At 44.7% G+C, this 25797-nt stretch overlaps 1 protein-coding gene across 5 annotated transcripts in view; it reads left to right on the forward strand.

Moving 5' to 3' along the window:
• The window catches only part of traf3ip2a (TRAF3 interacting protein 2a), a 95693-nt gene extending 80955 nt beyond the window's left edge, over window positions 1-14738 (forward strand). For 2 of the 5 annotated variants that reach the window (XM_048530260.2, XM_048530259.2), the window contains exons 8-9: window positions 5536-5610; window positions 13597-14737. In XM_048530260.2, the coding sequence (XP_048386217.1) occupies window positions 5536-5610; window positions 13597-13743 (222 nt within the window). In that variant the 3' untranslated portion in view covers window positions 13744-14737. Of the gene's footprint in view, window positions 1-5535; window positions 5611-13596 lie in introns of all 5 variants that reach the window. The other 3 variants (XM_048530263.2, XM_048530262.2, XM_048530264.2) reach the window with 3 other exon arrangements.
• Window positions 14739-25797: the final 11059 nt, after the last annotated feature.

The following is a 25797-nucleotide window of genomic DNA, read 5'->3' on the forward strand; positions in this document are numbered from 1 at the left end:
AGTTTGGGGAGGATGGACAGGTCAAGGGGGCGGGATGACATTAGAAGAGAGGAAATGGAGGTGCGGCTTGAGGTGAGAGGAGGGGATAGGTGAGAGGAAGAACAGCTTAGGGAGGCGGGGACGAACTGAGCTGGTTTTGGGATACAGTGGGGGGAGGGGAGATTTTGAAGCTGGTGAAATCCACATTGATGCCATTGGGCTGCAAGGATCCCAAGCGGAATGTGAGTTGCTGTTCCTGCAACCTTTGGGTGGCATTGATGTGGCACTGCAGGAAGCCCAGGATGGACATGTCGTCGAAGGAATGGGAGGGGGAGAGGAAATGGTTCACGACTGGAAGGTGCAGTTGTTTATTGTGAACCGAGCGGAGGTGTTCTGCAAAGTGGTCCCGAGTCTCCGCTTGGTTTCCCCGATGTAGAGGAAGCCACAACGGGTACAGCAGATGCAGTATACCGCATTGGCAGAAGTGCAAGTGAACATTTGCTTTATGTGGAAAGTCGTCTTGGGGCCTGGGATGGGGGGTGAGGGAGGAGGTGTGGGGGCATGTGTAGCACTTCTGCGGTTGCAGGGGAAGGTGCCGGGTGCGGTGGGGCTGGAGAGGATGTGGAGCAGACAAGGGAGTCACGGACAGAGTGGTCTCTCCGGAAGGCAGACAAGGGTGGGGATGGAAGAATGTCTTTGGTGGTGGGGTCAGATTGCAAGTGGCAGAAGGGCCGGAGGATGACCAGACAAGGGTGGGGATGGAAAAAATGTCTTGGGTGGTGGGGTCGGATTGTAGATGGCGGAAGTATCAGAGAATGATCCGTTGGATCCGGAGGTTGGTGGGGTGGTATGTGAGGACGAGGGGGGTTCTCTTTTGGTGGTTATTGCAGGGACGGGGTGTGAGGTCTGAGTTGCGGGAAATGTGGGAAACACGTTTGAGGGCGTTCTTGACCACTGCGGGGGGCAAGTTGCGGTCTTTGAAGAATGAGGACATCTGAGATGTATGGGAGTAGAATGCCCGACCAAACTGATCTCCACCTATCTGGAGATAATGGGAACTGCAGATACTGGAGAATCCCAGATAACAAAGTGTGGAGCTGGATGAACACAGTAGGCCAGGAGCACAAAAGCTGATGTTTCGGGCCTAGACCCTTCATCAGAAACGTCAGCTTTTGTGCTCCTAAGATGCTGCTTGGGCAGCTGTGTTCATCCAGCTTCACACTTTGTTATCTCGGCAACTCCAGCATCTGCAGTTCCCATTATCTCTGATCACAATTTTAACCTCACTGCGAAGCCTCTTCCAGGATGCCTAACCTGAAGAAGTTACCCTCCTCCATCCGGAGCCCTTTTCTGATGAAGGGTCTTGGCTCGAAACATCAGGTTTTGTGCTCCTAAGATGCTGCTTGGCCAGCTGTGTTCATCCAGCTTCACACTTTGTTATCCACTTATCTGGACTCCATTTTCTCCCCCTTGGCCCAGGAATTCCCCACCTACGTCTGTGACACCACCCACACCCTCCACCTTCTCCAGATTCCAATTCCCCGGTCACCAACACCTCATTTTCACCATGGACATCCAGTCCCTATACACCTGCATTCCCCATGCAGATGGCCTCAAGGCCCTCTGCTTCTTCCTGTCCCGCAGGCCCGACCAGTCCACCTCCACCGACACCCTTATCTGCCGAGCGAAACTCGTCCTCACCCTCAATAGCTTCTCTTTCGATTCCTCCCACTTCCTACAGACTAAGGGGGTGGCCATAGGTGCCCGCGTGGATAGGTGACTGGAAGAACAGGTTAGGGAGGCGGGGACGAGCTGGGCTGGTTTTGGGAAGAAGTAGGGGGCGGGGAGATTTTGAAGCTTGTGAAATCCACATTGATACCATTGGGCTGCAGGGTTTCCAAGTGGAATATGAGTTGCAACCTTTGGGTGGGATCATTGTGGCACTGCAGGAGGCCCATGATGGACATGTCCTCTAAGGAATGGGAGGGTTGTTGAAATGGTTCGCGACTGGGAGGTGCAGTTGTTTATTGCGAACCGAGCGTAGGTGTTCTGCAATGTGGTCCCCAAGCCTCCACTTGGTTTCCCCAATGTAGAGGAAGCCACACCGGGTGCAATGGATACAATATACCACATTGGCAGATGTGCAGGTGAACCTCTGCTTAATATGGAAAGTCATCTTGGGGCCTGGGATGGGGGTGAGGGAGGTGGTGTGGGGGCAAGTGTAGCACTTCCTGCAGTTGCAGGGGAAGGTGCCGGATGTGGTGGGGTTGGAGAAGAGTGTGGAGCGGACAAGGGAGTCACGGAAAGAGTGGTCTGTCCGGAAGGCAGACAAGGGTGGGGATGGAAGAATGTCTTTGGTGGTGGGGTCAGATTGCAAGTGGCAGAAGGGCCGGAGGATGACCAGATAGCCTGTTTATACACTGTAGGAATTCTATGAATGAACTTCCTGCCACCATTATCGGTGCAAATGGCTTTGTTCATCTTTACAACCAAGGTCCTTTTCATCTGATGAAGGGTCTGGGCCCGAAACGTCAGCTTTTGTGCTCCTGAGGTGCTGCTTGGCCTGCTGTTCATCCAGCTTCACACTTTGTTATCTCGGATTCTCCAGCATCTGCAGTTCCCATTATCTTCTTTTTATCTAACTTGCTGGGTTAGACATTGACTCAGAATAGAATTTTCTCCAAATCACAACATGCACTTATGAGTTTTAATCTCAATGGACACCCTCTTTAACCTATAAAGGAACAATTGACAATCATTCCACTCGTGCACACTTGGAGATAAATGCAAGCACACTTCGTCTTCTACACCATGCTCCTTGTCCTGTACATTGTGATGTACTCGGCTCGTGGTGGTTATATTTAAAGGCCCCCTGCATTTACCGAATATGCCAACTTCCAGCATGCTGGTTATTTGATGCAGAATTTGTGTTTAGTTGACTTAGGCTGTAAAACAAGAGCACCACTCGTCAATGCATCTACCTGGTCAGCAGCCAAACAAATCTTCACTGTCAGTCCTATCCTTTTCTTCTGGTTGAACCTCTTTGCCTGATCACTTGTAGCACAGTAAATAGTGTGTTGTGACAGTTGTTATTCTTTGTCCTAAATGCTACATTATACGCAATTCTACAATATCTCGTCTGAAAGGAGATAAACAGCTGGAGATATAACTTTCAACGTGCCCATGATCCTCAAGGTAATTTTACCATTTGTTTCCATTGGGTCTGTGGCAACTGTCATTCTTTTATTTGAGGAAAAAAGTGACCAGACATAACGCCAATTGTGACAGTCATTGTCCAAGGTGCTTTACTAGACTTAGGAACAGAATTGTGTAACTAGAACAACTATATTGTTACAGGGGCTTTATAAATTTGGCTGACTGTGGCGCAGGCTAGATATAGATAGAACCATTAGTGCAGTGAACAGATATGGTTATCAAGGAAAGACACGGTGGCTCAGTGGTTAGCACTACAGCCTCGCAGTGCCAGGGACCTGTGTTCGATCCCAGACTCCGGCGACTGTCTGTGTGGAGTTTGCACGTTCTCCCTGTGTCTGTGTGGATTTCCTTCAGGGGCTCCGGTTTCCTCCCACAGTCCAAAGATGTGCAGGCTAGATGGGTCAGCCATGCTAAATTGCCCATAGTATTAAGGGGTGTGTGGGTTATAGGGGGATGGTCTGGGTGGGATGCTTCAAAGGATGGTTTGGACTTGTTGAGCCGAAGGGCCTGTTTCCACACTGTAGGGAATCTAATCTAATCTGCTATACCAGTGGCAATGGGTGAACTTCCCACTGGTTGATGTTGTACTGGGAATGTAGGAAGACAGGTGTTTTTTTTAAAATATTCATTGCTTTTGAAATAAAGGCCAACGTTCCATTTGCCTTCCCTACTACCTGCAGAACTTGTCTGCTCATTTTTTTGTGATTCCTGAATTGTGACTGCTGAATCCCTTTTGTTCTATAGCTGTGTGCACTCTTTCTCCATTCAAGCAACACTCACCTCCTCTACTCTTCCTGCCAAAGTGCATTACCTCACATCATCACACATTATGTTCCATCTGCCAAGATTTTGACTGTCTGTGTCCCTCTGCAGACTCCTTGTGTAACCCTCACCACTTGTTTTCCCATCTACTTCTTCGTCGTCTGCAAACTTTGTGACAGTATATTCATTTTCCTCATCCTAAGTCTCTAATATATATTGTAAATAATGATGGCCCCAGCACTGATCCATGTGGCACACCATTAGTTTTGTTGGTCAGTGCATTGAATATAGGAGTTGGGAGGTCATGTTGCAGCTGTACAGGACAGTGTGGTACTTTATCAAATGCCTTCTGAAAATCCAAATATGTTACATCCCCTGCTTTGCTGTTATTTATCCTGCTTGGATTAAGACATACACCGTTGTGACAACCATTCCTGAGACCCAAGATCTTTGCATTCTCCCAATCCAAGCTTCTTGCACATCCCTGATTTTAATCACGCTACCACTGTCTTCACCTGCCTGGGCCCCATATTCTGAATTCTCTCACTAGCTCTCTCCATCTCTGTATTTGACTGTCTTCCTCCAAGGCATTGCTTCAAATCTATCTCAGCCTGACCTGATACTATGTAGTTCAATGCCAAATTTTAGTAAATAAGTATCTCTTTGACATTTTACAAGAAGCTAGACAAATATGAGCTGTTGGTGGTGCCAAACTATATTACATATGACTCTCAAATTCCTGTCATGCCTTTGACATGCCCATAATATGGGCCAGTGATGATGAACAGAGTAATAGATACCATTATGGTGTTGCTTAGCTAAAATTCCACAAAGTATCATGAGGTGAGGCTGCAGAGCATAGCCGAGGGATTTACCAAGCACTAATGAATGGTTGCCTCATGGCCAGCCTTAAAATACAGGATTGTGACAGTGTCACAAAGGTGACAGCATTGGCTTACAAGGTGCAGTGAATTGCAAACAAGCTGCACGTTAAGAATAGCACTTTTTCTCATTGGAATACACCGTGTCACTGAGGTGATGCATGTGTGACAGTTTCTGATCGCTTGGATTTGGAGCAATCCCGCGACTTAGTAAAACTTGGGTAGTGGTACGAGTGTCAATAAGGAAAACAACACAACTACTCTTGAAGATGACAAAGTAAAACGTGGCTAGCTCAATGCCAGTCTGCACTGCTCCTACAGGGTTCGAAGTGGCAGACTTCCATATTTCCATAACATTGCTAACAAGGATGGCATTGAAATGAACAGTTATTAACAATGGCAGCTTTATAGAAGTTGGACTTTAGGCACACCATAACTTTGACAGCATTCTTTATGAATGAAAACCTCCAGAAGCGATGCTTTCCAATCAAATCCAGTTCAATGTGGTGCAGGGCTGAGCAAATTTTTTTTTCCTTTCTTTCATTTCCTGCATTTGCCAGATCTGGGGAGATACTGTGTCTCAGTGTCAACTGAGGACAACCTTGTAACCTGCTGTACCTGCCCATGACGCCCTGTATTGAAATATTTGATGTGGTTTTCAAGGCAGAGGAGGTGATAATGTTTGTTTTTCTTTCAGATGCAGATTGAGTTCATACAACAATCAAGCATGAACTTTAGGTTTATACCAATACTCTTTGCAAATGCTACCAAGGCAAGTAAAGCTTGATATTCCCTTTGCTCTATAGGTTCTGCTCATAAGGAATGTTTTTTGGTTAAATTAACATTCTCCACTTACACCTTTAGATGAAAACATTAAATTGAACATTGCTTGAAGCATTTAGTGAACATCACTGAGATTTCTGGAAATGTATAAATGAAATCTAAAACAAGGTAGCCACTAAAAGTAAGGATAAGCCCAGTACCAACAGACCATACAGGTTAATTTCGGTGATACACAAATTTCTACATCTGATAATCCAGGGGAAAATTAAGTCATTTATACAGTCGTGAATAAATTGAGGAAAGCTAGCTGAGCTCTGTCAGAGGGGAAAAAAAAATTACATGTTTATGATGGATGGATGGTGCAGTGGAAATTGCTAAATTGCCCTTCCAAAGAGCTGGATGCCACCATGTTCCGATTATATTTTTGATTTTCTCACGTGACTAGAAATGTAGGAATGTGGCTCAACTGTTGTGTTGCAAGATCACAAGATTTATTTTGGTTACATTTGATGCCAACTTGATTATCTTCCTAGGAAAGGAGCTAGCTGTTTGATCATTGACTGACCGGAGCTGTGACATTTTCTAGCTGCTCTTTACTCTCTGCCTGGGAATACTTCCTGTGCCCTTCACACCCTTGTAACTGCCCTCTTGAATTACTCAACATGGTTGAGAACATTGCTTTGGATTTATTTTTTGTTCAGGTTAAATTGGCTCAATGGTTAGCACTGTTTGGCTTTATGGCCAGGATCCCAGGATTGAATATTTGACACATAATCTAGGTTGGTGTTGCAGCATGCTATATGAAGAGGTTCTGCACGATCAAATTTGTCACCTAACGGATATAAAGTGAAATCCCTGTACACCAGTGAATGAGAAAAGACCATTTCTCAATTCTTCCAAAGTGCACAACATCACATTTGCTCACATTATATTCAAACTGCCTGATTTTTGCCCACTCTCTTAACCTGAACGTATCCCTCCATAGACTCTTTGTGTCATTCTCACTAGTAAACTTCCCATCAATTTTTGTGCCACCCACAAACTTGGCATTTCAAATCATGAATATATATATTGTAAGTAAGTGTGCCCCAGCACTGATCCGCGTAGCATTCCACTCGGGAGGAGGCAAGACTCTCAGCCACTTTGACCTCTCAGCCATTTAGAGTCCAGCAGCTCCCAGTGTCCCACTCTGCCAGCAGGCCATTGGCTTCAGGCAGAGCTGGCCCGAATCCATGGCCCATGACCAGTGCTGGATCCCAGGTCAGCAAGTGAGTGCAAGATCGGGATTAGCTGGCTGGAGACAGAGGGAACTGGAATCAGCAGCAAGGGAAGGAGGGCAACTTTAAGTGGGCCATTCCCCTTTCCTGATTCAACATGGCAAAGTAGCGGGCAATGAGAGAGATTCAGTCACCCCAGCACTGCCAGTGCTTAAAGACAGCCATACATCTGTGACCCTCAGATGGTGCCTGGTTTGCTCACTACTGGATTAATACCAGCGGCTGCAAGGGCCTCTGTTCGCGACATGTTGGGAAAGGTCAAGAGGCCAGGAAGATCCTTCCTGGACCGCACTTCAGTGTGATTTGGACAAGCTGAGGGACAGGGCAAATGCATGGCAGCTCAACTAAAATGTGAAGAGAGGCAAAGTTATCCACTTTGGTAGCAGAAATAGGAAGGCCAATTATTATCTGAAAGGCAGAAAATGGGGAGATGCAATGAGAGCTGGGCGTCCTTGTATATCAGCCGTTGAAAATAAGCCTGCAGGTGCAGCAGGTGGTGAAGAAGGCAAATGGAATGTTGACCTCCATAACAAGAGGATACAGGTGCAGTTATAGTACAGGGCTTTGGTGAGGCCGTACCTGGGGTGCTGTGCACAGTTCTGGCCAAGGAGGAAGTGCAACAAAGGTTTACCAGACAGATTTCCATGACATATGAAGAGAAGCCAGATCAGTTAGGACAATATTCACTGGGCTGAAGTAGAATGAGGGGAGACCTCACAGAAACCTACAAAAATTCAGACAGGACCAGACAGGATAAACACAGGAAGGATGCTCCTTATATGTAGGGAGTCCAGAACCCTGGGTCACAGTCTGATGGTATGGGGTAGCCTATTTAGGACTGAGAAAATGAGAAATTTCTTTACTCAGAAAGTAGTGAGCTGGTGGAAATCTAAGCCACAGAAACCGTTGAGGGAAAAACATTGAATGTTTTCAAGAAGGAGCTGGATATAGTTCTCAAGGCTAAAGGCATCGAAGGGTATGGGGAGAAGATGAGAACAGGCCACTGGGTTGAATGACCAGCCATGACCAGGCTTGAAGGACCAAATGGCCTACTCCTGCTCTTATTCTCAGAGCTTTTGCAATAATTTAGAAAGGCAGTACATTCCACCTGCTGCTTTCATGCATGAATAAATTCGCTCCCTGCCACTAAAATTGCCTAAAATAACGTCTGCTCCATGTGTCATTGAGCGATCGGAGGGGTGCCGTTTGTCCTAGCATATTTTCCTTCCTTCCCTAATATGAAACAGCACCCCAGTACTAGTTTGTGAGGTCTTGTTGTGTGCAAATGGATGCCATCTTTATGTAGAACTGGTCAATGCTGGTGTTTCTGCCCCTTGCAGATGTCCTCCTTCTAACACTGTCAACATATCCTTCTATCCTTTTCTCCATCATCTGCTTAGTTAGCTTCACCTTAAACATGCCTGTTGAACTGTCACACAGTCAGAAGTCTCTGCATCAGTCTATTTGGTGGAGAATATTAATAGAATTTCAAAAGTACGAAATAATTAAGGGGTGCAAAGGTGGGGAAGAAAATAAACACAATGGCTATCACTGGAGGAGATACTAGGGCAATTGCAGGTACTAAAGGCCAATATGTCCCCTGGACCTGATGGGATGCAACCTAGGATATTACAGGTAGTAGTTAAAGAGATAGTGGATGCAGTGGTGGTAATCTTCCAAAAAATCCTCACATTCTCACTGGATTGGAAAACTGCTAATGTAAGACCCATATTCAAAAGGAGAGCGACAGAAAATATCCTCTCATCTAGATCAGTCAATGGGAAGTGCCAGAGTCTACGGTAAAGGATGTATCAACAGATCATTCAAAACTCTGCAAGAACATCAACCAGAGTGAGCACAATCTCATGAAGGGAAAATCACACCTGACAAATTCCTGACAGGTTTTTGAGGAGGTAACAACAAGGATATATAGAGAGGAAACCAGTTTTTGTCATATATTTGGATGATGTGTTCAGAGTATACAAACTCAAGGGAAATAAGTAGAACTTATTGATGATAACAAGTATAGAGCTGAATGAACACAGCAGAGAATGGTCTAGGCCCAAAACGTCAGCCTTCCTGCTCCTCTGATGCTGCTTGGCCTGCTGTGTTCATCCAGCTCTACACCTTGTTATCTCAGATTCTCCAGAATCTGCAGTTCCTGCTATCTCTGAAAGGACTTGTCGATGAATGTGTTTTTGGATGTTGTGAATGCCCTCAGAGCTCCAAAATGACATGCAGAGTGTAGGCCCTGGAACAGGAAGTTTCATGATGGTCACCTCAACTCTTCCCAACCTACTGCTGATTGATGCTTGTAAGTAGGCAATTTGTACTCACGTTACAAAAAAAAATCTGCATGAATATCATATCTTTCACTATCACTGAATATCTAAAAATAATGGATAGCCAATACACACTGAACTATGTTCCCCGTTGTAAGATAGGAATTGTAGCTGACATTGCACATGATAAGTTCTCCCAATAAACAACATCGCAGCAATCAGATTTTGTTGTGTTGACTGACTATGACCGAGACACCAGGATATATCCCTTGCTCTTCTTTGGAATACTGCCATAGAATCCTCTACATTCACACAAAATAGACAGGGCTTTGGTTTAACAGCTCATCTGAATGACCTCAAGTCCAATAGTACAGCACTCCCTCAGCACTGCATTGGATTTCTAGGCTAGGCTGTTAGCACTGGAGTCCTGTAATAGAGCCCACAAGTTCTGACTCAGAGTTGAGGGAACTACCAGCTGAATCATGGCAGATGGATGCAAATACCACCTTCTGTTGCAGGTGCTATTTTACTGAAAAGCAGTAAGCTAAAGTATACAGTCCAAGCAGATCATGCCCTCAGTCACTGGGGACAAGTCACTTGATGACAAAGATGGCAACTTGGAGCTCTGTGTTCCAGCAAAAGCCCTCCATTAAACTCACACAATGTTGAGCAGCAGGAACACCCCACCCCACCCCAGTCCACTAACATTGTTTGAATGAATCATCAACTATTTACAGGTAATTTGCTGATTGATTCCTTTGACCTGCTACTATAATTTTACAGTGTTTAGTGCTTTCTATACATGTTTAATGTTGCAAAGATTTAAAGTGAGTGACAGGAGATGAAAATCTTGATCCTGACTCCCAGACCCCAGTGCTAATCAGTTCAGTAGGCACTCCTATTGAAATGTAGAATGGCCAGAGAATGAGTAGAGGAAGAAGCATCGCTGAGGGAGATTAGGGGGACAGAGGAGAAGAAAGATTGTCAATAAGTATCCTTTTTCTACCCAGGGCAGCAGTCATTTCCATGTATTATCACTGGACTAGTAATCCAGAACCCTAGGTTTATGCTATGGGGATAACAAAGTGTGGAGCTGGATGAACACAACAGGCCAAGCAGCATCTTAGGAGCACAAAAACTGACGTTTCGGGCCTAGACCCTTCGTCAGAAAAGGGGAATGGAGACACAGTTCTGAAATAAATAGGGAGAGAGGGGAGGCGGACCGAAGATGGATAGTGGAGAAGATAGGTGGAGAGGAGAGTACGGTTGGGAAGGTAGGGAGCGGATAGGTCAGTCGGGGAGGACGGACAGGTCAAGCGAGCGGGATGAGGTTAGTAGGTAGGAAATGGAGGTGCGGCTCGAGGTGGGAGGAGGGAATAGGTGAGAGGAAGAACAGGATAGGGAGGCAGGGATGAACTGGGCTGGTTTTGGGATGCAATGGGGGAGGGGAGATTTTGAAGCTGGTGAAATCCACATTGATACCATTGGGCTGCAGGGTTCCCAAGTGGAATATGAGTTGCTGTTCCTGCAACCTACGGGTGGCATCATTATGGCACTGCAGGAGGCCCAGGATGGACATGCTGTCTAAGGAAGGGGAGGGGAATTTGAAATGGTTCGCGCCTGGGAGGTGTAGTTGTTTATTGCGAACCGAGCGTAGGTGTTCTGCAAAGCGGTCCCCAAGCCTCTGCTTGGTTTCCCCAATGTAGGGGAAGCCACAACGGGTACAGTGGATACAGTATACCACATGGTCCCGCCTCCCTAACCTGTTCTTCCTCGCACCTATCCCCTCCTCCCACATCAAGCCGCACCTCCATTTCCTACCTACTAACCTCATCCCGCCCCCTTGACCTGTCGGTCCTCCCCGGACTGACCTATCCCCTCCCTCCCTCCCCACCCATACTCTCCTCTCCACCTATCTTCTCCTCTATCCATCTTCGGTCCGCCTCCCCCTCTCTCCCTATTTATTTCAACATCCTCTCCCCATCCCCCTCTCTGATGAAGGGTCTCGGCCCGAAAGGTCAGCTTTTGTGCTCCTAAGATGCTGCTTGGCCTGCTGTGTTCATCCAGCTACACACTTTCTTATCTCGGATTCTCCAGTGTCTGCAGTTCCCATTGTCTCTTATGCTATGGGGGCATAGGTTCAAATTCCACCATGATAGATGCTGAAATTTGAGTTCAGTTTTTACAAACTCTGTAAAAACTAAAAGCTAGCCAAATGGCAGGACATTAGTACTGTCCATAATTGTCATAAATCATCTGTCCTTTAGGGACTGGTGACTCTCGACCCACAGCGATGTTATTGACTTTTAACTGACCTCTGAGCAATCAGGAATGGGCAATTAATACTGGCCGGACTAAAATGGCCATATCCCATGAACTTATTGAAAAAAGCCGTTCGCAAAGCAATCTCCCACCTGAACATTAGTGAGGAACAATGACCAGAATTTTATAGTACTCTGGAATCACGTTAACACAATAAAAATGCCATTTAATTACTATAAGCACATTCCGTCCAACCACCCTGATGAATTATTATTTGTCAGTAAAATGACCTCTTTCTGCCAGCTAACTCCAAATTTAATATCCTTGCATATGTTTTTGTTACGTGATGCAAGACCGTAGGATGAAAAGCAAAAATCTCAAATATAAAAACAGAAGAAGTCTATCTGCGGAGAGAAAAAAAAACTATTTTCATTACTTGTGGTGAGATTATCAATGCTCGTCCAAAAAAGGCATTTATGATTTTGTTCAATGAGCTAATCTTGGGAAACCATTTTACTCCTAATCACCCCCCATTATCACTACTATACCCGAGGTTCTTGTTTTTGTCCAATACTTTTTGGTGCAAAATAAGTAAATATGTGCACTTCACTGTCTATTATTCTATTCGTTTGTGGGATGAGGATGTTGTTGGCTGGGCCAGCCATTTTTCGCTGGCTGACTAGCAACTAGATCCCTAGTTGCCCCTGAGAAGGTGGTGAGCTGCCTTCTTGAACTGCTGCAGTCCTACTGCTGTGGGCTATGGTGAGTGGTTTGGAGGTGAACTTGAAGGTGGTGTTCTTCCCATGTAACTGCTGCCCTTGTCCTTCTAGATGGAAGTGGTTGTGAGTTTGGAACGTGTTGTCTGACGATCTTTGGTGAATTTCTGCAGGGCATCTAGTAGATAGTACACATTGCTCCTACTGAGTGTCAGTGGTGGAGGGAGTGGATGCTTGTGGATATAGTGCCAGTCAAGCAGGCTGCTTTGTCCTGGATGGTGTCAAGCTTGTTGAGTGTTGTTGGGGCTGCACTCATCCAGGCAATTGGGGAGTATTCCATCACACTCCTGACTTGTGTCTTGTAGATGTTAGCTTTGAGGAGTCAGGAAATGAGTTACTCGCTGCAGTATTCCTAGCTTCTGGCCTGCTCTTGCAGCTGTTGTTTTTATGTGTTGAGTCTAATTGAGTTTCAGGTCAATTTTAACCCCCAGGATGTTGATAGCAGGGGATTCAGTGATGGTAACACCATTGACTGTCACAGGATGGTGATTAGATTGTCTCTTATCGTTAATAGCCGTAGCCTGGCATTTGTGCAGCGTGAATGTTGCTTCCTGTTTGTCAGCCCAAGCCTGGATATTGCCCAGATCTTGTCGCATGTGAACATGGACTGCTTTAACATCTGAGGAGTCACAAATGGTGCTGAACATTGTGCGATCATCGGTGACCATCCCCACTTCTGACCTGATGTTGGAGGGAAGGTCATTGATGAAGCAGCTGAAGATGGTTGGGTCGAGGACACTACTCTGAGGAACTTCTGCAGAGTTGTCCTGGAGCTGAGATGACTGACCTCCAACAACCAAGTCCATCTTCCTATGACTGTAACCAGCAGAGAGTTTACCCCCCAATACCCATTAATTCCAGTTTTGCTCGGGCTCGTTGATGCCACACTCGGTCAAATGCAGCCTTGATATCAAGGGCTGTCATTTTCACTTCACCTCTGGAATTCAGCTCTATCGTCCATTTTTGAACCAAGGCTGTAATGAGGTCAGGAGCTGAGTGACTCTGGTGGAACCCAAACTGGGTGTCACTGGGCAGGTCATAGCTGAGCAGGTGCTGCTTGATATCACTGTTGATGATACCTTCCACCACTTTACAGATGATCGAGAGGCGACCGATGGGGCGGTAATTGGCTGGGCTGGACTTGCCCTGCTTTTTGTGTACAGGACATACTGGGGCAATTTTCCACATTGTCGGGTAGGTACCAGTGCTTTAACTGTACTGGATCGGCTTGGCTAGGAGAGCGGCAAGTTCTGAAGCACAAGTCTTCAGTACTGTTGCCAGAATGTTATCAGGGCCTTTAGCCTTTGCAGTTTTCTGTCATTTTCTACTATTCAATATTGTGTCAAATACTGACTGTAAACTTTTCACTTCATTGCAGGCTCATGTACCCAACTGGCTGCAGAACACACACATTTACAATTGGCCAAGGGATCAGAAGCGCATCCTCCTCCGATTGCTGAGGGAAGAGGAATATATTGCTCCACCAGTTGGACCATTGCCCACCATTCATACTGTCCCACTTTAAGCCTCTGACCTTGTTTCTCTGCAATTAACTTACAATGGCTGTTCTTGCTTCCGTGCAAACACTTTGATGAAAGGGGCCGAATTGTATGGAGTTATTGTGGTATATCTGAGACATGCCAAGCTGGCTTAGCGCTGCAGACAATGATTTCTCTCTTGGTGCATAATGGGGCAGCTTCGGATGTGAATTGGCTGTTTAATCTACTGACGAGGTACTCTGCAACAAGGTACCAGACAAGACCAGCAGGTATATAAAAAAAAATCTTCTGTGCTCAAGGTAATATAATTTCAGCAACATTTATCCATTTGATATATATTCAGATAATACTACATTTAAATCCAATACAAACCATTTCAATTTTGCACAAAGGGAGGTGGTGTGTTAAAGGGGAAGTTGTGCAATATGTCACTGTGTAAAATTTAGTTAATAGGAAATATATGTCCATATTGTACTGTTTGGAGAAATTGATAATAAAAGTGGGACAAAATATATGGGTTTTTATCAGTAAAGAAATGTCTCCCAAGTGATTTTTTTAATTTAAAAATGAAGTGTTTTATTTAAAAATGAAGTGTTTCTTGGGTTTTCTCTGAAGAAATGATGAGATTTGGAGCAATTCACTTACCATTGTTGATGTTAGATTCACCGCAGCAGGAGGAACCCCAGCCTATCTGTTATTTTTCAGATTGGCTGCAAGCACCAGGAGGATCCTCACTCTCCCCATCCCGAGAGAAAGCTAACACTCATGCAAACCATGCCCTGATCTGTCCAGCCATATCAATAAGTTTCTAATTCATGGCAACATCAGTGTTGTTTTCCGCAGTAGAGTGCAATTGGCTGATTTTATTTCTTTCATCCAATTTCCTGAGTCAGGAAGCCTTCATCTGTAGAGCTTGTCAAAGCGGGACTTGGAGGGGAGATTAGAGCCTTATAGTATTACTGCTGGACTGTTAATCGTAAGACCCAAGTAACATCCCAGGCATAATGGGAACTGCAGATGCTGGAGAATCCAAGATAACAAAGTGTGAAGCTGGATATCAATGTGGACTTCACCAGCTTCAAAATCTCCCCTTCCCCTACCGCATCCCAAAACCATCCCAGTTCGTCCCCTCCCCCCACTGCATCACACAACCAGCCCAGCTCTTCCCCTCCCCCCACTGCATCCCAAAACCAGCCCAGCCTGTCTCTGCCTCCCTAACCTGTTCTTCCTCTCACCCATCCCTTCCTCCCACCCCAAGCCGCACCTCCATCTCCTACCTACTAACCTCATCCCACCTCCTTGACCTGTCTGTCTTCCCTGGACTGACCTGCCACCTCCCTACCTCCCCACCTATACTCTCCTCTCCACCTATCTTCTTTTCTCCATCTTCGGTCCGCCTCCCCCTCCCTCCCTATTTACTCCAGTTCCCTCTCCCCATCCCCCTCTCTGCTGAAGGGTCTAGGCCCGAAACGTCAGCTTTTGTGCTCCTGAGATGCTGCTGGGCCTGCTGTGTTCATCCAGCCTCACATTTTATTATCTAACATCCCAGGCACTCGGTTTCAAATCCTGTCACTCCAGATAGTGGAATTTGAATTCAACAAAAATCTGGAATTAAGAGCCCAATGATGACCGTGAATCCATTGTTGATTGTTCAAAAAATCTACCTGGCTCACTGATGACCTTTCGGAAAAGAAACGGCCATCCTTACCTGGTGTGGCCGACATGTGACTCCAGACTTGCAGCAATGTAACTGACTGTTAACTACCCTCTGGGATGGGCAATAAATGCTAGCCTAGCCAGCCATGCCTTTATCTCATGAATGAATACAAGAAAAAATTCTAATCCTGTCCTTCCCCGAGGATAGCTACATCCTTAAATAGGCAAACTAAAACTCCAGGCATGGTCTTGACAAAACCCTTTATAATCACAGCAAAGATTTTCTTACACCTGTACTCCCAACTCTTTGCAATAAAAGTTGACCTGTCCTTTGGCTTTCTAATTTGTTAGTTTGTTTATGTGCTCACTTTTTGATTTATGTTCTATTCCATCTATCACTTCTCCACTCCATTCACCTTGTCTTTGCTTCTTTGATTTTGTACCCTCTCCTGCATAGCTTTGTATTGGCAGAAAAATTAGATGAAGGGAGCAAGTGGAATTTATCCAGCTCGTTGATGTAGATTGTAGACTATTTACTTGAATCAACTGTTGAGGAGCAATGGTAACAGATCTTCCAATGTTTCTCCAATGCCAGGGGAACCGTACGCTCTTGACAAACTTCCGAAATTGGGGGCAGAAGTGTACAGGATAATATTAAAAAAATTGAAATGAAATTCAGAGTTAATCTTTTCAGACCTTTGGGGTAGATCGTTCCTTGGTGAGGCATAAATGGAAACATTCCTGTCCTGGTGTCCCGCAGAGTTCTGTTCTTGGGCCTCTGCTCTTTGTAGTTTTTGTAAAAGACTTGGATGAGGAGGTTGAGGGGTGGGTTAGTATGTTTGCTGATGACACAAAGGTTGGAGGTGCCGTTGATAGTATCGACGGCTATTGCAGGCTTCAGCGAGACATTGACAGAATGCAGAGCTGGGCTGAGAATTGGCAGATGGAGTTCAACCTGGATAAATGAGAAGTGATGCATTTTGGAAGGTCGAACTTAAATGCTGAATATAGGATTAAAGGCAGGATTCTCGGCAGTGTGGAGGAACAGCGGGATCTTGGTGTTCAAGTGCATAGCTCCCTCAAAGTTGCCACCCAGGTGGATAAGGTTGTTAAGAAAGCATACGGTGTTTTGGCTTTCATTAACAGGTGGATTGAGTTTTAAGAGCTGCGAGGTTATGCTGCAGCTCTACAAAACCGTGGTGAGACCACACTTGGAATATTGTGTCCAGTTCTGGTTGCCCTATTATAGGAAAGATGTGGAGGCTTTGGAGAGGGTGCAAAGGAGGTTTGCCAGGATGCTGCCTGGACTGGAGGGCTTGTCTAACGAGGAGAGGTTGACTGTGCTCGGACTTTTCTCTCTGAAGAGTAGGAGAAAGAGGGGTGATCTGATCGAGGTGTACAAGGTAATGAGAGGCATGGATAGAGTCGATAGCCAGAGACCTTTCCCCAGGGCAGGATTGACTGCCACGAGGGTTCATAGTTTTAAGGTGTTAGGAGGAAGGTATAGAGGAGACGTCAGAGGGAGGTTCTTCACCCAGAGAGTTGTGAGCGCATGGAATAGTTTACCAGTGGTAGTCTTGGAAGCGGAGTCATTAGTGACATTTAAGCAACTGCTGGACATGCACATGGACAGCAGTGAATTGAGGTGAGCATAGGTTAGGTTATTTTATTTTTGGATTAGGATTATTCCACGGCACAACATCGTGGGCCGAAGGGCCTGTACTGTGCTGTACTTTTCTATGTTCTATGTTCTATGATGCTGTAATTGCTGACCAAAATGCAACAATGGCCAGGCATCAACCATGTTAATAAACTGGCACAATTATTGGTTGAAAACACTATTCTCATGAATAAGCAGTTAGTAAACTTAGAAAATTTGTTTGCAACTGTCATAATGATGCAAATTACATGCATGACATGATCTCCCTTCTGAATCTTCCCTGTACAAATTTTAGTAAACAAAAGTTCATTGTGATTGTGCTTTTAAAGGGTGGGTGGGGGCAGGGTGGTAGGGATTGGTGAGATAGTGACATCTCCAGCAGAGAAAAAAACCTAGACTTTTAGTCTGAAGCTGTAGTCCCCCAGCACTGCTATGTGTCTGGAATGTTACCCTCAGTTACTGGTGGAATTTTATTTGCTGCGCACTCTTTTGTCATTTAATGTAACAATTTATAAACCCTTGTATCAAACATTCATTAACTGATTAGAAAATTATTTAGTTGAGATGAAAATGTTCCTGTTTCATGGTCTACACAGAAGTTAACACAGATTTTGCAGCCAAGTGATAACAAATAAGTGATAATGGGAACTGCAGATGCTGGAGAATCCAAGATAACAAAGTGTGGAGCTGGATGAACACAGCAGGCTAAGCAGCATCTTAGGAGCACAAAAGCTGACGTTTTGGGCCTAGACCCTTCATCAGTCTCTGATGAAGGGTCTAGGCCCGAAACATCAGCTTTTGTGCTCCTGAGATGCTGCTTGGCCTGCTGTGTTCATCCAGCTCCACACTTTGATAACAAATAACTTGGGTCAGCTTCTACAACAGTAGTTGTTTTTTGCATTTATTTTTAAGGTTTTTAACATTAATTAAAATTAAAATTAACTTACCATAAACTATAAACTGATTTCACCTGATGACCATAACTGCATTCAAACAATTATCATTTGAGCCTGGAAGTTTGGTTGCACATCAATAATGGTGAAATTCAATGTATGTTGTTTTCTTAGTTCCTCATCATATGTACAATGTTCAAAATACTGCAACACTGAGCTTGAAAAGGACCCACGTTTTCAAGCTTCAGCCTCTTTTAAATAAGCAAACAATAGTGTAGAACTAAGTTAATTGAAAAATTCATTTGAACTGAAAGGCTGTGCCAACTGATAGCAGTGGCAACTCATATTAACCCATGTGAAACGAGCTCTGGGGAAACACTGGAATTTTGTTGTGTAGGAGATCAAAGTACAGGTGGGCCTAACACCTCAACTGAGAATCATGGCACGCAGAGAACATTTGTTGACCATAACTCACGCACATGAGGCCATTGATCATGACACATGCTTGTAATAAAACCTGTCCTTCAGTGACATAAGTATTCACTTCAAAGAATTGCAACATGAGGCTGGTATGAAAGCTGACAATTTATTGAAACCGATATACAATATGGAAACATGGAGGCTGTCTTTCTGTTCAGATGCTTTGGGTCATGTTCACCTATTTGAGGTTGGTGATTATAATAGGTTACAGCTCTGCCAACGTAGGGAGTTGACATAATCTCTTGGATGAGTGTGGCTTAGTGCGGGAACTGAGTGCCACCAAGTCAGAGGTCAGTAAAACAAGAAGTTCTCTTCAACCACCCCCACCATGCCAACAGTGCCCCTTGCACACCACATGAAGACATTGCCACCAAAGGCCCCTCTCTTGAGGAGAATTAATGCAGATGGGAGATTACTCATTTTCACGGTGAAGAAGTCACCTGATGGAACACAGACCCATCCAAATCCTTTATTATAATGGAGCTGAGGAGAAGCAGCAGCTCACGGTGCAACCCTGTGTTCACTGATCACTGAGGCCAGTGCTCAATTCTGCAACATCAAAAGACCAGCTTGCCTAGCATCCTGACAAAGCCTGTCTCCAGCTGAGATTTAAAATCGTTTCAATGTTGTTTTTTTAAAAACATGTCGCCAACTTTGGGACTTATTCTGTACATTTTTGAATCACTGGACAGGGGAAGAAGGGAGTTCCCCATCTCATAAAAAGCTAAGCATTATAAAAACAAAAGGTGATAACATCTAGTGACGTCAAGAAGTTCTAAAGTCTAAACTCTCAAAAAAAATCTCTCGATGCATGTGTAGCAAACCATAAAGCAAAATTTTTGCATTGAGGGTCTCTGCCATTTGGCGATCAAATGTCCTTGGGGTTGGAGATTTTAATTTGAAAGTGTTTATTAGAGACAATCTTAAGAACCACTTGTCAAACATTATCTGACCCCTGTGAATAAATATTACACTGGTATAGTCACCAGACGAGTCATCCAGACCGCCACATAATACTCTAGGGGCTTGAGTTCACATCCCACAGTAGCAGATGGTGGAATTTAAATGAATAAATCCAGCTAACCATGTAAGAAAAGCCCATTTAGTTCCTCCTTTCGGAAAGAAAATCTGTCATCCTTACCTGGTCTGCCATGTGGCTCAAAACCAACACCAATGTGGTTGATTCTTAACTGCCTTCGGAAAGTTAGCCACTCAGGCTGAATAAAAGCTGCTAAAAAGCCATAAATGAGAAAGGAAACTGGACGGAGTACCTGCTATAAACTCCGCCTTGCCAACATTACTAAATGCTCCTTCCCAACATCTGGGGACTAGTGCTAATATTGGGAGGGCTGACTACAAGCAAGTCAAACAACAGCCTAAGGTAGTCACACTCATGGAATCATACCTTACAATGTTCCAGAAACCCATCCCTGAATATGTCCCATCCCACTGGCAAGACATACCCAGCAGAGGTGGCAGAACAGTGACATACAGATGGGAAGAAGCGGCAGTGAGGCTACTCAACATTGAATAACAAAGTGTCATCACATCAGACATGGGCAAAGAATGCCCCTGCTGATTGCCACATATCATCCACACCCCCACTCAGCTGTGGATTAGTGCTCCTCCATGTTGAGTACCACTAGAGGAAGCACTGAGGGTGGAAAGGGCGCTGAATATACTCTGTTCAACGTCCACCACCAAGAGTGGCTTGGCAGCGGTGCTACTGATTGAGCTGGTTGGGTCCTAAAGGAGTTGTTTATAAGTCGAACCAATTGGTTCTCAGCTAATTGGGCAAGTTGGAACTAGAGACAAGTTACTGTCACACAGACACAGGGAGATAGAGAGAAACTCACAGAAATGCATGCAGTTGCTGTAAGAAGCTGCCTGTTTTCTGCAGTTAAAAAATACTATGTTTATACTTGAAAAAAAGTTAGCTTTCCTGCAGCAATTGTTCTAAATTCTGACTTTTGAACTGTACATCAGAGATATTTTCCAAGTGAATCAGTCACTCTGTGCTTCTTACAAAGAAGTGGGAGGTTTGTGTGTGTGTGTGTGTGTGTCCCTATATATGGATGTTGTGGCATGTCTATGTTTATGTCTGTGTCTGTGCTTGTGCATGTGTTTGTGCATATACATTTATGTTTGCTTCTGTACATATGTGTACGTGTGTTTGCATGTGCACGTGTATGTGTAAGTATGTGTCTGCGTGCATGATTGTGTGTAGATGCGTGTGTTTGATTTAGATTTTATTGTCACTTGTACTCAAGTACAGCAGTACAGGATTCAGAGCAAGTGTCTAATGTCGCCACACATGGTACCATCTGAGGTACAAATGGAATTAGGTACAAAGCTTAGGTGTAAAGTAGTAAAAGAGAGAAACAAAGTTTAAAAGTTAACTTGACAGCCCTTCACAGAATAAGTAGAAAAATAAAGAAGTAAGGTAATAGTTTATTTTAAAGTTCTTCTTAATAGAAATTAGAAAAATAAAGGAATAAAGTTAAAAAAGTTCAATGGTCATTCTTGAGGACTTAGGCCATGCTGGGGCCCTAACACCTCCATTTAGGTCACTCTCTGGGAGACATCAACTGGCTGTTCCTGCACTGCCACAGATACTTCCCTCACTGTGTGTTTCCCCTGTTGGGCCAGAATGCCATTATCACTGCTGCTGAAGCGGGACTGTCATATGTTGAAAGATTGGAGCGACTGGGCTTGTATACACTTGAGTTTAGAAGGATGAGAGGGGATCTGATTGAGGCGTATAAGATTATTAAGGGATTGGACACTCTGGAGGCAGGAAGCATGTTTCCGCTGATGGGTGAGTCCAGGACCAGAGGACACAATTTAAAAATAAAGGGTAGGCCATTTAGAACAGAGTTGAGGAAAAACTTCGTCACCCAGAGAGTGGTGGGTATATGGAATGCTCTGCCCCAGAAGGCAGTGGAGGCCAACTTTCTGGATAGTTTCAAGAAAGAGATAGATAGAGCTCTTAAAGATAGTGGAATCAAGGGTTATGGGGATAAGGCAGGAACAGGATACTGATTGTGGATGATCAGCCATGATCATAATGAATGGTGGTGCTGGCTTGAAGGGCCGAGTGGCCTACTCCATCACCAATTGTCTATTGTCTATTGTCAATCTCGTCTTGCCGCCTCCAGAATATGCCCAACCAGGACCTGCTCACAGCTTCCAATCACCAGGTTCAGACTGGGCCCAAATGTCACCAACAGGTACCTCTGAGAAACTGCCGCAGGCTGCTGAGTGACCAGATTACCAGCCGAGAGATCACCATGCTGGGCCGAGACACTGCCACGCCCCACCAAGATATGGCCACAGGCTGCCAAGAGACCGCCACACTGGGCCATTGAGAGACCACAATCCTGGCCTGAGAGATCACCGCGAGCTACCGCAACACGACCCCACCGGGCCGAGAGACCACCATGCCGGGCTGAAAGACTGCCATAGGCCATGAAGAGACTGCAACGCCCCACCAAGAGACCGCCACAGGCTGCTGAGAGACCACCACACTGGGCTGAGAGACTGTCACAGGTCATCAAGAGACTGCCAGGCTGACAGACTGCCATGTTGGGCTGGAAGACTCTCATGCCAAGCTGGGTCCACATTGAGGCAAGTAGGAAGAAGAAAAGAAATGAAACACACGAGAGAACAGAAAGAGAAAAAAAAGGAAAAGAAATGGATGCAGCGGACATGCTCTGGCTGAAGTGTTCTACTCTAATGCCACATTGGCCTCCCTGTTTGTGTCTGTGTGTGTGTATGCATGCAATTTTATGTATGTGTGCCTATGAGATGCTGTGTGTGTGTCTGTGAGTGTGTGTCTGTCTGTCTGTCTGTCTGTCTGTGTGTGTATCTGTGAGGGGATTAGAATTTTTGGTTACTATTTGAAATAACTCCACAGAGGCCAATGTCCCATCACTGAGTTACATTTTTATTTACGCTTGACACTGATCCAGCTCCCCCAGAGACAGCTCTCAGACCCACCTCTGACATACCTGTTTCTATCTGTCTGCAGGGCTCCTTGATTAGACCAGACTAATTGCCCCAGTCAGGGAACTCATGTCCTATGAGATCCATCACATCCCATCCTCTCTGAGTCTGAGGACATGGGCTCTTTTTGTGTAATTCCTCCTGTATCCCCTGAGCCTTTCAGTACATTCAGTGGTAACTGAACCAACTGCTTCTCATAAGAGACTGGAACTGAAGTTGTACCCTTAATCTGGCATAGGTTTTCATTCTAGCCAGGGCCTAGCTCAAACCTAAGAGTTGGGATCCAGGGAAAATTTTGTTAAAGACTAGTTCTGCAGTCACTGAAACAGGCATACTGGTATTGACCTCCATTAGAACCGGGTGCCCATTTAACCAGACATTTATTTTGGTTGGTTCTGATTTGGATGTTGTTAAGCAATTCAACTGTTCCAAACCAGATGGGCAGTTTCTGGCCTATGAGTTCTCTTACTCAATTTAGGTCAAGTGGGACTCTTTCGCTATTTAGAGTCCGCATACCAGCAGCTACTATAATGGCTTGCCAGCCCAGAAACTGAAGAAAATTTTAATCATTTGGCCGAGGCTTGGCTTTGTTTCGGGGTTTTGCTGTGGGCTGACCTAGAGTCCTTCTTTTCAAGATACGTCATGAATCAGATAAAGGAACTGCCTCCACTCAAACAGTGTTCCCCAAGCTTAGTTGAACTAATGCAACCCATATGCTTCACTTGCCACGTTTCCCAATGATAAAGCCAGTTATGCAGTAATAGTCAGAGGGCTTTACAACACAGAAACAGATCCTTTGATCCAACAAATCCATGCTGGCCATAATCCCAAACGAAACCAGCCCCACCTGCCTGCACTTGGCCCATATCCCTCTTATTTATGTATTTATCCAAATGTCTTTTAAACATTGAAACTATACGTGCATCCACCACTTAGTCATAGAATCATAGAGACGTACAATACTGAAAAGCCCCTTTGGTCCAAATCGTCCACCAATCTGATATTCTAAATTAATCTAGTCCTACTCGTCAGCATTTGGCCCATATCTCTCTAAAATCTTTCTAGCCACATACCCATCCAATGTCTCTTAAATGTTGTAATTGTACCAGCCTCTACCGTTGCCTCTTGGAGCTCATTCCAAACACACACCACCCCTGCGTGAAAAAGTGGCCCCTTAGGTCCCTTTTAAATCTTTCCCCTCTCTATGGTTTCTAGTTTTAGGATCCCTGTACCACCACCGCCACCCCGCCCCCAGAAAAAGACCTATCCATGCTCCTCATTATTTTATAAACTTCTACAAGGTCACGCCTCAGCCTCCGACACTCCAGGGAAAATAGGCCCAGCCTATTCGGCCTCTTCCTATAGCTCTCTGGAAATTCATTCTGCACAAGAAGCACTCTCTGTGTAAAAAAGTTGTGCCTCAAGTCTTTTTAAAATGCTGCTCTGCGCACCTTAAAATATGCCCCCTTGTCTTGAAATCCCCTATCCTAGAGACAAGACCCATGCCATTCACATTATCTATACCCCTCATGATTTTACAGTTCTCAGTAAGGTCACCTTTCAACCTCCTATGGTCCAGTGAAAAACACCCCAGTCTATCCAGCCTCTCCTTAGAACTCAAATCCTCCATTCTCAATACCATTCTGGTAAATCTTTTCTGCTCCCTGCCTACCTTAATTATATCCTTCTATTAACAGGACAACCAGAACTGGACACAGTACTCCAGAAGAGGCTTCACCAATGTCCTATACAACCTCAATGTTAAGTCCCACCTCCTGTACTCAAAGTTCTGAGCAATGAACATAAGCTAAATGCCTTCTTAATCACCCCGTCTATATGTGATGCAAATTTCAAAGAATTATATACCTAAACCCCGAGGTCTATCTGTTCTGGAGCCTGTTTTGAAGTCCACTTGTATTCAGACTTCAGATAATAGGCACTTTTTCATGGTTACATCATTAATCCCACATATCAAATGGCCACTTAGCATCCCATTAAGGGTTAAATCAAAGCCACATGCCTCTGCTAGTTGTTTTAGCCCAGTCTAAATTCCCAACTCAAATGCCCTTGGTTCTCGAATTACCAAGTACAACTGAAAGCATCTCAGAATTAGGGAAAGCTCGGGGTCATAATATTCCTTAACTAAATCCATCAACTCTTGAAAGTGTTTCTTATCTGCTGCCTTGGGGAAAGTAAGGCTCTTAATAACCAAAAAAGCTGCAGGTCCACAAACTGTCAGGAGAATTACTTGTTGCTTTTTATCTGCCCTAGTGTCATTTGCCCAATAAAAATAATGCATTCTTTCCACATACTGAGCCCAGCCTTCAAATGATACAAGCTTCCCAAATTAAGGCATGTGTCAGAAATGCTTATCCCAACTCAAAGAGGACTGTTGAGAGTGAATTTCTTCAGAACCGTGCTTTTCTCACTTCACCATGGAAATACCTCCACAGAGGTCAGTATCCCATCACCAAGTTACAGATGGAGGCTGCTTGAAACTGATCCAGCTTCCTCAGAGCCAGCTCTTGGAATGAACAGAACTTCTGACACACCTGTTTTTATCTGTCAGCCAGGGTTCCCTGAATAACATTCCCAGTCAAGGAACTCATATTCTAAGTTGTTCGCCAACCCAACCTCATTACAATTTCTGCAGTAGTCTTATATGCTAGTGGTATATACCTGTTTTCTTATAGTTGTGGTAACATTACATAGAATAAATAATAATTATTTTTCATAAAAAATATCTAGCTCGTGCTTTAAATCAACCTTGGTCTGAAAGCCTAATAAATTGTGAGTACTGTGAGTACTTTAAACAAAAACCTTTAACATTTAGCATGACTCCAGGAATAACAGGGCTCAATTTATGATGCACTACCCAATGGGTGGTAACACATACCAACAACACGCTCGCTGACACTAAATTTGCTTTCTTTTCCCCCTCTTATTCCACCAGGGTCACTCAGCTCCAGATCTGTTTACAGGTTTAGTTCAAACATGGACAAAAGAAAAAGCAGGACTCCAGGGGGCAAGTGAGAATGACCACCTTTGATATAAAGACAGCATTTGACTGAGTGTGGATCAAATACTCCAAACAAATCTAGTGCAAATAGGAAACAACTACAGAAAATGTGTAAAACTGACTTGGTCTGGCAGCATCTGAGAACAGAAAAACGGTTAATGTTTTGAGTCCAATGTGACCTTTCTTCAGAACTTTCAGTAGAGTCAGGAATCAGGAATAGAATGGGAATCAGGGGAAACCTCACCATTGTTTGAAGTTATATGTGGTATAAAAGATGGTGGTGGATGTTGGAGGTCATTCATCTCAGCTCCAGGATATCTCCTCAGGAGTTCATCAGGATAGTGTCTTAGGTCCAAACGTTATCAGT

The sequence above is a fragment of the Stegostoma tigrinum genome, chromosome 4, assembly GCF_030684315.1.
Source record: "Stegostoma tigrinum isolate sSteTig4 chromosome 4, sSteTig4.hap1, whole genome shotgun sequence".
Taxonomy (NCBI): domain Eukaryota; kingdom Metazoa; phylum Chordata; class Chondrichthyes; order Orectolobiformes; family Stegostomatidae; genus Stegostoma; species Stegostoma tigrinum.